Source organism: Bombina bombina, chromosome 6 (genome assembly GCF_027579735.1).
Source record: "Bombina bombina isolate aBomBom1 chromosome 6, aBomBom1.pri, whole genome shotgun sequence".
In the NCBI taxonomy this organism is placed as follows: domain Eukaryota; kingdom Metazoa; phylum Chordata; class Amphibia; order Anura; family Bombinatoridae; genus Bombina; species Bombina bombina.
Window position 1 is genome coordinate 308,883,242 of NC_069504.1, and position 13,191 is coordinate 308,896,432.

The following is a 13,191-nucleotide window of genomic DNA, read 5'->3' on the forward strand; positions in this document are numbered from 1 at the left end:
TTGTGAGTTGGGGGCAGTCCCACCATATATGCATGGGGTTGCCTCTCCCCCCGCATCCCCTCCAGCACAGCCCAGATGTTGTAGGGTAGAATTTCTGTAATTTGGTTGGCACCAAGTGCCATTGGGTGAGAAGTTTATAAAAAAGTTCATACACCATTACACAGTGTATTGCCATCCTAGTATCAGATATGGGTTTCAAAGGAAGAGTTATTGATAATGGACGGATAAGGGCTTATCTAGTTGAAGTTTGGTTGTCCATCTGGTATCCCAGAGTGTTGTATCCCGGAGTGTCTCAGGGAGGAAACCCCATGCTCGTAAAAAAGGATCGTAACCGTAAGTCAAAGAGAAGCTTGGAGGGTAGATCCCTCTTCGCTATCAAGTCCGAATGGTTCAAGAGATTGTCATTATGGTAAAAGTCGCTTATTGTTCGTAATTGCGAGGTTCTCCAGGTCCCGATGAAGAAGTTGGGAAGGGTTAGGAGAAGACTTACTACTGGTTGGACTGGGGATGGGTGAGGAGCAATCATTTTGAAATTGTGTAGGCGTAACCACGCACTCCTACATTCCCTGACAATCAAATTAGAAAGAGTAAGTGACTGGAGGCCGTGACTCGCCATCCAAAGTAGGTCCTCAGGTTTGACATGGGCTGGTAGGGAGACCTGTTCTAGTTCTCACCATCTGGTTTGTGGAAGATCAGAGCTCCATGCAGAAGCATGGGTGATCATTGCGGCTTCATGATAGATTCTGATGTGTGGAAGCCCTATCCCTCCCCTCTCTATAGGTCTTTGCAAGATATTTGCCGCTACTCTAGGTTTATCCCCTCTCCAGATATAGTCAGATATAAGTTGTTGAAATTGAGCAAGGATATTCTGAGGGACAATGAGAGGCAGACATCGGAAGAGATAAGTGATTTTAGGGAGTATCATCATCTTGATAGCAGCCACACGGCCAAGCCAAGAGATCTCCTCGTATTGCTTAGGAGGGAGTCAATTTGTGTCAAAAGGGGAGAATAGTTATTTGTCATTATTATTTTCTTGTCATGCGAAAGGAAAACTACCAGATGCTTAATTCCCTCAGTTGACCATTTAAAGGGGTAGAGTCTTTGTAAAGTCTTGAGTTCCTCCAATAGGAGTCCCAAGGAGTAAGCTTCAGTTTTAGATACATTAACTTTGTTATGTGACAGAGTGCCAAATAGTTTCAAAAGGGTGAAAAGAGGGGGAAGGGAGGTCAATGGGTCAGATAAGAAGATAGTGAGGTCATCTGCAAATAGGGCAAGTTTCTGATTCAAGTCATGGATTATGAGGCCTTGGATCTCCCTTTGTTGACTAATGGCAGCAGCTAGGGGCTCAATGGATAGTTCATACAAGATAGGGGATAGCGGACATCCCTGCTTTGTGCCGTTGGTGCTCAAGACAGATGGGGAGATAAATCCCACCCCTCTCACTTTGGCTGATGGGTTGGAGTATAATGCGCCAATGGCTTTGCAAAGCATGGGCGGTATACCAAAAGCTTTTAAGGTAAGAAACATATTATCCCATCTCACCCTTTCAAATGCTTTTTCCGCCTCTATCGACAGGGTGAGTAATGGGAGGCCCATATCAGCGGATTCAGTATAGAGGTTTAGAAGTCTGCGTGTGTTGTCAGAGCCTTGTCGGCCCGTTATAAACCCTACTTGATCCAGGTGTACTAAAGATAGGACATGGGTTGCCAACCTGTTACCCAGAATCTTGGCATAGACCTTAACATTGATGTTGATGAGTGAGATTGGCCTGTAACTCTCACACTTAGTTGGATCCTTTCACTTCTTGGGTATTGTGAGGATGCTGGCTTCAAGAAACTCTCCAGATAGAGTACCTGAATTGCCCACCTCAAGGAAAAAACTTGTGAGAATCAGCGTTAATACAGGGGCGTAGGTCTTATAGAACGATGCAGTGAAGCCATCGGGACCCGGGGCCTTACCGGTTTTAAGAGAGCATACAGCTGATTGAGTCTCTACTTGTGTAAAAGGGAGTATCAGGTCATTTACTTCCTCAGGGGAGAGGTGTGGTAAATGGAGCGAGTCAAGGAAGTTCTGGATCTCCCCTGTACTCGCCTTGGGAGTATTAGGGTCAACCCCTAAATTATATAGGGAGTGATAGTAGCTCGCAAAAGATGCGCCTATGTCTTTCGATGCGTAGGCAAGAGCACCCTTGGTCTTAACGGCAGAAATCCGTCGTTGTTGGGTTTGGTAGCGAAGTTTGTTTGCTAGGAGTCTGTCAGCTTTGTTGCCTTTATAATAGTAGAGTTGCTTTAACCTAAATAATGTAGCTTGGACTCTCTTGCCCTCTCTCCTATTTATCTCTTCTCGTATCTGTCCAACTAATTGTAAAGTCAGGAGGAGGGATATAATTTATTATTGTTTTCAATTATTCTAAACTCCGCATACAGTTTGGCTAATGGGGTTTCATGTTTGTCGCTAAGCTGAGCTGCCCTAGATAGGAAGTAGCCTCTCATTTAGACTTTAAAGGAGGCCCATAGTGTCGCAACTGAGGTGTCGCCTGTATCATTTAGTGTGAAAAAATCCACAATGACTCGAGATATTTCGGGCGATTCAATGTCCGACATGAAGAGATCCGGGAGTCGCCACGGTGGACGGGTTTCAGAATATGTAAGAAGTGAGCAAGTCACTACCACAAGGTCATGGTCTGACCAGGAGCACGGTTTAATACTTGAAGAAATACAGGCGTCCAAGGTCCAGCTATCACAAAAGAAGGTATCAAGCCTCGAATAAGAATTATGTGGCTTCGAAAAAGTGGGTAAAATCTCTCTTAGATGGGGACAGGCATCTCCATATGTCATAGAGATTATATTGGAAGCATAGCTTCCGAAAAGCAGCAGACTGGGAGGAGGCACTCCTATCCTGGGGGGAATTGTTCAGTGTCTTCCTGTCTAGGAGAGGGTCCCATACAAGGTTGAAATCACCTCCAATAATCAAGCGACCTCTCGTCACTTTTTCAATGCGCTCAAGGGTGGAACGGAGGAAGGGGACTTGCTTGGTGTTAGGGACGTATAGAGAAACTAGGGTGCATAAGATCTCATTGAGACAACATACTAGTATCAGGAATCTTCCCTCAGGATCAGACTCTCTATACTCAATTTCACATTTGACTGATCTATGTACCAGGATAGCCACACCTCTTGTTTTTTCGGTGTAGGAAGCTGTTTCACAAACTGGAAAGTAGGAAGAATTGGTAAAAAATCTGGTCCCTTCCTGCCAAGAAGGCAATTTGGAGCTTGTGCCGGTGGAGATAGCGGTGTAAGAGGCTTCGTTTTATAGGGGAATTAAGGCCCTGGGTGTTAAGTGTAGCGAATCTGAGGGGAGGCATCTTGGGATAGTTCCCAACTACTATATATAAGAGGACGAAGTAGTGGAGGGGAGAGGGTGCACTATATTTTTCGGCAGTCGAATAGTTGGAGTTAAAGTATACTTTTTATCTCTGTAATTACCTTGTATCTAAGCTTCTGTAAACTGCCTCCTTATCTCAGATCTTTTGACAGGCTTGCATATCAGGCCATTAGTGCTGACTCTTAAATAACTCCATGTGCATGAGTACAATGTTTTTTATATGAAACACTTTAACTAACGCCCTCTAGCTGTGAACAACTGTCAAATGCATTCAGATTAAAGGCAGCCTTCAAGGGCTTAGAAATTAGCATATGAGCTTACCTTCAACTAAGAATACCAAGAGAACAAAGCAAATTTGATAATAAAAGTAAATTAGAAAGTTGTTTTAAACTTACATGCCCTATCTGAATCATGAAAGTTGAATGCAGACTTTACTATCCCTTTAATAAATAAGTTTGCTAATGATACAATTAATATTGCATATGTCTCATTTCTACAGGGGCTTATCTTGTGCCATATTTAATACTGCTCCTGGTGATAGGCATCCCACTTTTTTTCTTGGAGCTATCCGTTGGGCAGAGAATTCGCAGAGGAAGCATTGGGGTATGGAACTACATTAGCCCTAAAATGGGAGGAATTGGTTTTACAAGCTGTTTGGTAAGTTGCCATGTAAATAAAACTAGTGATACTAGTAAGCTATGTAGAATGTTAAAATAAAATAAAATTGTACAGCTCACATGTCACTATTTTTTATGGTATCAACAATTCTAGTTATGATTGTGCCACCCAGTAGCAAGAATAATTATAACTGATTTCACTTGTTTACGTTTTTTTAGGAGGGGGAGCCATATCCTTAAGGTGTTCCTAATATCCAGCCATATTGATTATTCTTTTTTTTTCATTGAGGAGTTATACATTGAGGTGGTAGTCACAATCATATTATTGTTAATCTATAGTGATTTACTTGAAATAGTTCAGGCTCCTTTTTTTTAGTTGAAGGGGTTTGTGTTCCTTCATATTTTAGATTTTTGTTGTGTTGGTAAATTCTAAAAACACCTTTTCCTTCCCAGCCACCCACATTTCAAACTATACCTTGTCTAATTTTTTGTTGTTGTTGTAAATATTTTGGGCTAGATTACAAGTAGAGTGCTAATATTTGCACGCAAGCGATATTGGGTTTTCGTGGCTGTTTGCGTGCAAGTTAAATTCCGCTCGTATTACAAGTTGAAAGTAAATGCGAATGTGTGAGCGCAATTGCGATTTGCACTTGAATGATTACCGCAACCTCAGAGCTCTGGTTAACTGTTAATACGTATGTATTTATGTATTTATATGTGTACATATGTATTTACAGAGATATACACATATAAACACATACATACATATGTACACATATATAGACTTATTTAAAAATGCATTGAGCCTTTTGCAGTTAAGTAGATAAAACAAAGAAAATCATATTTATGAAATATTCATATTTAATTCAGTGTTTAACTGCGTATTTTATGTAAATAGTCCACATTCCATTGTTAGGCACATAGCAGAATATGTATTTTTAAATAGCTATTCCTATATACGTATATATATATATATATATATATATATATATATATCTATACCTATATATAATCATGTATATATATATATATATAGTGTATTTTGGGGAAATGTTAAAACACGTGTACCTTTATTTTTCAAGGAGAATCTAGATACCAATGTTCACGTCTGTAACATTGTCAGTTTTTGAGATATAGGTATCCACATAAATCAGCCTTCCTCTTTTGACCCCCCTTAAGTGGATTTTGGGGAAATGGTAAAACATGTGTTTCTTTATTTTTCAAGGAGAATCTAAATACCAATTTTCACGTCTGTAACATGGTGGTTTTTTAGATATAGGTATCCTCATAAATGATCCCCTCCTCTTTTGACCCCCTTAAGCATATTTTGGGGAAATTTTAAAACATATGTTTCTTTATTTTTCAAGAAGAATCTAGATACCAATTTTCACATCTGTAACATTGTCGGTTTTTGAGATATAGGTATCCACATAAATCAGCCCCCCTCTTTTGACCCCCCCTTAAGTGGATTTTGGGGAAATGGTAAAACATGTGTTTACTTATTTTTCAAGGAGAATCTTATTACCAATTTTCACGTCTGTAACATCATCGGTTTTTGAGAAATAGGTATCCTCATAAATCAGCCCCCCTCTTTTGACCCCCCTTAAGTGGATTTTGTGGAATTGGTAAAACACGTTTCTTTATTTTTCAAGGAGAATTTAAATACTATTTTTCACGTCTGTAACATTGTTGGTTTTTGAGATATAGGTATCCTCATAAATCAGCCCTCCCTCTTTTGACCCCCTTAAGTGGATATTGGGGAAATGGTAAAACACGTGTTTCTTTTTTTTTCAAGGAGAACCTAAATACCAATTTTCACGTCTGTAACATTGTTGGTTTTTGAAAAATAGGTATCCTCATAAATCAGCCCCTCCTCTTTTGATCCCCTTAAGTGGATTTTGGGGAAATGGTAAAACACGTGTTTCTTTATTTTTCAAAGAAAATCTTAATACCAATTTCCACGTCTGTAACATCGTCGTTTTTTGAGATATAGGTATCCTCATAAAAAAGTTCAGCCCCTTTTTCACCCCCTTTCACATTCCTAGGTTAAACGGTTTGAGCTCGGCGTTGATGAGTCAGTGATTTAGTCAGCCAGGACTTCTTCTTTTATATATATATATTTATATATATATATATATATATATATATAGGTATAGGTATAAATATATATTTGTGGAAAAATCCATCAGATATATAACTAAATATCTCTTTAAGAATAAATAGAACATATTTTGCTATGTGCAGACCATTGAATTATGAAATATGCAATATTATCCTCTTATGTTGCCCTTTTAAATAACCGTAACCTGTAACCGTGTTTGCGCAACTTGTGAGTGTTATGTTTTTTTAACTTTTTCATCTCCATTGAAGTCTAAGGGGGAATGTGATTTTGTGTTCCCGACTTCTCAAAGTCTATTTGTTACTGTGACATTATTAACACGAGAGAGCAAACTTTTTACTTTCAACTCGTAATACGAGCGCAAATCTCAGAGCACAAAAAATTACTTTTAGTGGGTTTTAACGCTCTAACGCGAACGAAAACTACTGCTCCACTCGTAATCTTAAGCTTTATGTTATATGCATTTATTTATTAAAAATGCTAGAAGTTTTATTCTTACTAACTGTGTTGCTGGCACTAACTAACTGTCCATTCAGACATCTCACAGTTTGTCTATGCTTTGAGTGATTCGATCCACTGCTTTTAGTGGCATTTAAGGCTAATCTGCAAGACTGTGATATTAATAGCAGTCTTCAAAATGACTAAGGTTTCATGGTCCATAATAAAGCAGCTGTGGAGTTAGCAACCCAAAGTTATGTATAACAACAAAAACACCCGAACAACTAGAATATAGTCTTGTTTCCTCCTAAACCACAACTCAGCAAAATTAGTTAATAAAATGCCTATCTGAATTTACTATACAACACCAACATAATACTTCACTCTTTGATCACCTTCTGCCTCAACTGTTAAAGCCCCTTACTAGACCTCCCAACTCTCCCTATTCAATTCTTTTCTTCCAGACTCATCCACCTCACCAATCTTTGTGCATCAGCTGCTGTACACTGCCACTCTCTTCTTTGGCTTTCTTTACCCACAGGAACACTGTACTAAACCCTGATCCTAACCTACAAGACCTTACCAATAAAGCAACTGTTTCTCCAACATAGGTGTGTCCGGTCCACGGCGTCATCCTTACTTGTGGGATATTCTCTTCCCCAACAGGAAATGGCAAAGAGCCCAGCAAAGCTGGTCACATGATCCCTCCTAGGCTCCGCCTACCCCAGTCATTCTCTTTGCCGTTGTACAGGCAACATCTCCACGGAGATGGCTTAGAGTTTTTTAGTGTTTAACTGTAGTTTTTCTTATTCAATCAAGAGTTTGTTATTTTAAAATAGTGCTGGTTTGTACTATTTACTCAGAAACAGAAAAGAGATGAAGATTTCTGTTTGTATGAGGAAAATGATTTTAGCAACCGTCACTAAAATCCATGGCTGTTCCACACAGGACTGTTGAGAGCAATTAACTTCAGTTGGGGGAACAGTGAGCAGTCTCTTGCTGCTTGAGGTATGACACATTCTAACAAGACGATGTAATGCTGGAAGCTGTCATTTTCCCTATGGGATCCGGTAAGCCATGTTTATTACGATCGTAAATAAGGGCTTCAAAAAGGGCTTATTAAGACTGTAGACTTTTTCTGGGCTAAATCGATTCATTATTAACACATATTTAGCCTTGAGGAATCATTTTATCTGGGTATTTTGATATAATAATATCGGCAGGCACTGTTTTAGACACCTTATTCTTTAGGGGCTTTCCCAAAGCATAGGCAGAGCCTCATTTTCGCGCCGGTGTTGCGCACTTGTTTTTGAGAGGCATGGCATGCAGTCGCATGTGAGAGGAGCTCTGATACTTAGAAAAGACTTTCTGAAGGCGTCATTTGGTATCGTATTCCCCTTGGGGCTTGGTTGGGTCTCAGCAAAGCAGATACCAGGGACTGTAAAGGGGTTAAAGTTCAAAACGGCTCCGGTTCCGTTATTTTAAGGGTTAAAGCTTCCAAATTTGGTGTGCAATACTTTTAAGGCTTTAAGACACTGTGGTGAAAATTTGGTGAATTTTGAACAATTCCTTCATGTTTTTTCGCAATTGCAGTAATAAAGTGTGTTCAGTTTAAAATTTAAAGTGACAGTAACGGTTTTATTTTAAAACGTTTTTTTGTACTTTGTTATCAAGTTTATGCCTGTTTAACATGTCTGAACTACCAGATAGACTGTGTTCTGAATGTGGGGAAGCCAGAATTCCTATTCATTTAAATAAATGTGATTTATGTGACAATGACAATGATGCCCAAGATGATTCCTCAAGTGAGGGGAGTAAGCATGGTACTGCATCATTCCCTCCTTCGTCTACACGAGTCTTGCCCACTCAGGAGGCCCCTAGTACATCTAGCGCGCCAATACTCCTTACTATGCAACAATTAACGGCTGTAATGGATAATTCTGTCAAAAACATTTTAGCCAAAATGAACCCTTATCAGCGTAAGCGCGACTGCTCTGTTTTAGATACTGAAGAGCATGACGACGCTGATAATAATATTTCTGAAGGGCCCCTAACCCAGTCTGATGGGGCCAGGGAGGTTTTGTCTGAGGGAGAAATTACTGATTCAGGGAACATTTCTCAACAAGCTGAACCTGATGTGATTGCATTTAAATTTAAGTTGGAACATCTCCGCATTCTGCTTAAGGAGGTATTATCCACTCTGGATGATTGTGACAAGTTGGTCATCCCAGAGAAACTATGTAAAATGGACAAGTTCCTAGAGGTGCCGGGGCTCCCAGAAGCTTTTCCTATACCCAAGCGGGTGGCGGACATTGTTAATAAAGAATGGGAAAGGCCCGGTATTCCTTTCGTCCCTCCCCCCATATTTAAAAAATTGTTTCCTATGGTCGACCCCAGAAAGGACTTATGGCAGACAGTCCCCAAGGTCGAGGGAGCGGTTTCCACTTTAAACAAACGCACCACTATACCCATAGAGGATAGTTGTGCTTTCAAAGATCCTATGGATAAAAAATTAGAAGGTTTGCTTAAAAAGATGTTTGTTCAGCAGGGTTACCTTCTACAACCAATTTCATGCATTGTCCCTGTCGCTACAGCCGCATGTTTCTGGTTCGATGAGCTGATAAAGGCGGTCGATAGTGATTCTCCTCCTTATGAGGAGATTATGGACAGAATCAATGCTCTCAAATTGGCTAATTCTTTCACCCTAGACGCCACTTTGCAATTGGCTAGGTTAGCGGCTAAGAATTCTGGGTTTGCTATTGTGGCGCGCAGAGCGCTTTGGTTGAAATCTTGGTCGGCTGATGCGTCTTCCAAGAACAAGCTACTTAACATTCCTTTCAAGGGGAAAACGCTGTTTGGCCCTGACTTGAAAGAGATTATCTCTGATATCACTGGGGGTAAGGGCCACGCCCTTCCTCAGGATCGGCCTTTCAAGGCAAAAAATAAACCTAATTTTCGTCCCTTTCGTAGAAACGGACCAGCCCAAAGTGCTACGTCCTCTAAGCAAGAGGGTAATACTTCTCAAGCCAAGCCAGCTTGGAGACCAATGCAAGGCTGGAACAAGGGTAAGCAGGCCAAGAAACCTGCCACTGCTACCAAGACAGCATGAAATGTTGGCCCCCGATCCGGGACCGGATCTGGTGGGGGGCAGACTCTCTCTCTTCGCTCAGGCTTGGGCAAGAGATGTTCTGGATCCTTGGGCGCTAGAAATAGTCTCCCAAGGTTATCTTCTGGAATTCAAGGGACTTCCCCCAAGGGGGAGGTTCCACAGGTCTCAGTTGTCTTCAGACCACATAAAAAGACAGGCATTCTTACATTGTGTAGAAGACCTGTTAAAAATGGGAGTGATTCATCCTGTTCCATTAAGAGAACAAGGGATGGGATTCTACTCCAATCTGTTCATAGTTCCCAAAAAAGAGGGAACGTTCAGACCAATCTTAGATCTCAAGATCTTAAACAAGTTTCTCAAGGTTCCATCGTTCAAGATGGAAACCATTCGAACTATTCTTCCTTCCGTCCAGGAAGGTCAATTCATGACCACGGTGGATTTAAAGGATGCGTATCTACATATTCCTATCCACAAGGAACATCATCGGTTCCTGAGGTTCGCATTCCTGGACAAACATTACCAGTTCGTGGCGCTTCCTTTCGGATTAGCCACTGCTCCAAGGATTTTCACAAAGGTACTAGGGTCCCTTCTAGCTGTGCTAAGACCAAGGGGCATTGCTGTAGTACCTTACTTGGACGACATTCTAATTCAAGCGTCGTCCCTTCCTCAAGCAAAGGCTCACACGGACATTGTCCTGGCCTTTCTCAGATCTCACGGATGGAAAGTGAACGTGGAAAAGAGTTCTCTATCTCCGTCAACAAGGGTTCCCTTCTTGGGAACAATAATAGACTCCTTAGAAATGAGGATTTTTCTGACAGAGGCCAGAAAATCAAAACTTCTAGACTCTTGTCGGATACTTCATTCCGTTCCTCTTCCTTCCATAGCTCAGTGCATGGAAGTGATCGGGTTGATGGTAGCGGCAATGGACATAGTTCCTTTTGCGCGCATTCATCTAAGACCATTACAACTGTGCATGCTCAGTCAGTGGAATGGGGACTATACAGACTTGTCTCCGAAGATACAAGTAAATCAGAGGACCAGAGACTCACTCCGTTGGTGGCTGTCCCTGGACAACCTGTCACGAGGGATGACATTCCGCAGACCAGAGTGGGTCATTGTCACGACCGACGCCAGTCTGATGGGCTGGGGCGCGGTCTGGGGATCCCTGAAAGCTCAGGGTCTTTGGTCTCGGGAAGAATCTCTGTTACCGATAAATATTCTGGAACTGAGAGCGATATTCAATGCTCTCAAGGCTTGGCCTCAGCTAGCGAGGGCCAAGTTCATACGGTTTCAATCAGACAACATGACAACTGTTGCGTACATCAACCATCAGGGGGGAACAAGGAGTTCCCTGGCGATGGAAGAAGTGACCAAAATCATTCTATGGGCGGAGTCTCACTCCTGCCACCTGTCTGCTATCCACATCCCAGGAGTGGAAAATTGGGAAGCGGATTTTCTGAGTCGTCAGACATTGCATCCGGGGGAGTGGGAACTCCATCCGGAAATCTTTGCCCAAGTCACTCAGCTGTGGGGCATTCCAGACATGGATCTGATGGCCTCTCGTCAGAACTTCAAAGTTCCTTGCTACGGGTCCAGATCCAGGGATCCCAAGGCGGCTCTAGTGGATGCACTAGTAGCACCTTGGACCTTCAAACTAGCTTATGTGTTCCCGCCGTTTCCTCTCATCCCCAGGCTGGTAGCCAGGATCAATCAGGAGAGGGCGTCGGTGATCTTGATAGCTCCTGCGTGGCCACGCAGGACTTGGTATGCAGATCTGGTGAATATGTCATCGGCTCCACCTTGGAAGCTACCTTTGAGACGAGACCTTCTGGTTCAGGGTCCGTTCGAACATCCGAATCTGGTTTCACTCCAGCTGACTGCTTGGAGATTGAACGCTTGATCTTATCGAAGCGAGGGTTCTCAGATTCTGTTATCGATACTCTTGTTCAGGCCAGAAAGCCTGTAACTAGAAAGATTTACCACAAAATTTGGAAAAAATATATCTGTTGGTGTGAATCTAAAGGATTCCCTTGGGACAAGGTTAAGATTCCGAGGATTCTATCCTTCCTTCAAGAAGGATTGGAAAAAGGATTATCTGCAAGTTCCCTGAAGGGACAGATTTCTGCCTTGTCTGTGTTACTTCACAAAAAGCTGGCCGCTGTGCCAGATGTTCAAGCCTTTGTTCAGGCTCTGGTTAGAATTAAGCCTGTTTACAAACCTTTGACTCCTCCTTGGAGTCTCAATTTAGTTCTTTCAGTTCTTCAGGGGGTTCCGTTTGAACCCTTACATTCCGTTGATATTAAGTTATTATCTTGGAAAGTTTTGTTTTTAGTTGCAATTTCTTCTGCTAGAAGAGTTTCAGAATTATCTGCTCTGCAGTGTTCTCCTCCTTATCTGGTGTTCCATGCAGATAAGGTGGTTTTACGTACTAAACCTGGTTTTCTTCCAAAAGTTGTTTCTAACAAAAACATTAACCAGGAGATTATCGTACCTTCTCTGTGTCCGAAACCAGTTTCAAAGAAGGAACGTTTGTTGCACAATTTGGATGTTGTTCGCGCTCTAAAATTCTATTTAGACGCTACAAAGGATTTTAGACAAACATCTTCCTTGTTTGTTGTTTATTCCGGTAAAAGGAGAGGTCAAAAAGCAACTTCTACCTCTCTCTCTTTTTGGATTAAAAGCATCATCAGATTGGCTTACGAGACTGCCGGACGGCAGCCTCCCGAAAGAATCACGGCTCATTCCACTAGGGCTGTGGCTTCCACATGGGCCTTCAAGAACGAGGCTTCTGTTGATCAGATATGTAGGGCAGCGACTTGGTCTTCACTGCACACTTTTACCAAATTTTACAAGTTTGATACTTTTGCTTCTTCTGAGGCTATTTTTGGGAGAAAGGTTTTGCAAGCCGTGGTGCCTTCCATTTAGGTGACCTGATTTGCTCCCTCCCTTCATCCGTGTCCTAAAGCTTTGGTATTGGTTCCCACAAGTAAGGATGACGCCGTGGACCGGACACAACTATGTTGGAGAAAACAGAATTTATGTTTACCTGATAAATTACTTTCTCCAACGGTGTGTCCGGTCCACGGCCCGCCCTGGTTTTTTTAATCAGGTCTGATAATTTATTTTCTTTAACTACAGTCACCACGGTACCATATGGTTTCTCCTATGCAAATATTCCTCCTTAACGTCGGTCGAATGACTGGGGTAGGCGGAGCCTAGGAGGGATCATGTGACCAGCTTTGCTGGGCTCTTTGCCATTTCCTGTTGGGGAAGAGAATATCCCACAAGTAAGGATGACGCCGTGGACCGGACACACCGTTGGAGAAAGTAATTTATCAGGTAAACATAAATTCTGTTTTATCTCCCTGGTTGAGTTTCTAAATACATACAGTACCGGCCCTCTATACTCATCTAATTACTTCTCTAACAATTACCTCTTCACACACTCACCTACGCACACTTACCTACACTCACCTACACTCACCCACCTACACACAACTCACCTACAAGACTTTTCATGTGCT

The 13,191-nt window shown here is 41.9% G+C and overlaps 1 protein-coding gene across 1 annotated transcript in view; it reads left to right on the forward strand.

Annotated features, from left to right (window-relative positions):
- The window catches only part of SLC6A15 (solute carrier family 6 member 15), a 102,859-nt gene that overhangs the window by 23,812 nt on the left and 65,856 nt on the right, over positions 1–13,191 (forward strand). The window contains exon 2 of the mRNA XM_053719807.1: positions 3,884–4,041. Within this exon, the coding sequence (XP_053575782.1) occupies positions 3,884–4,041 (158 nt within the window). The remainder of the gene's footprint in view (positions 1–3,883; positions 4,042–13,191) is intronic.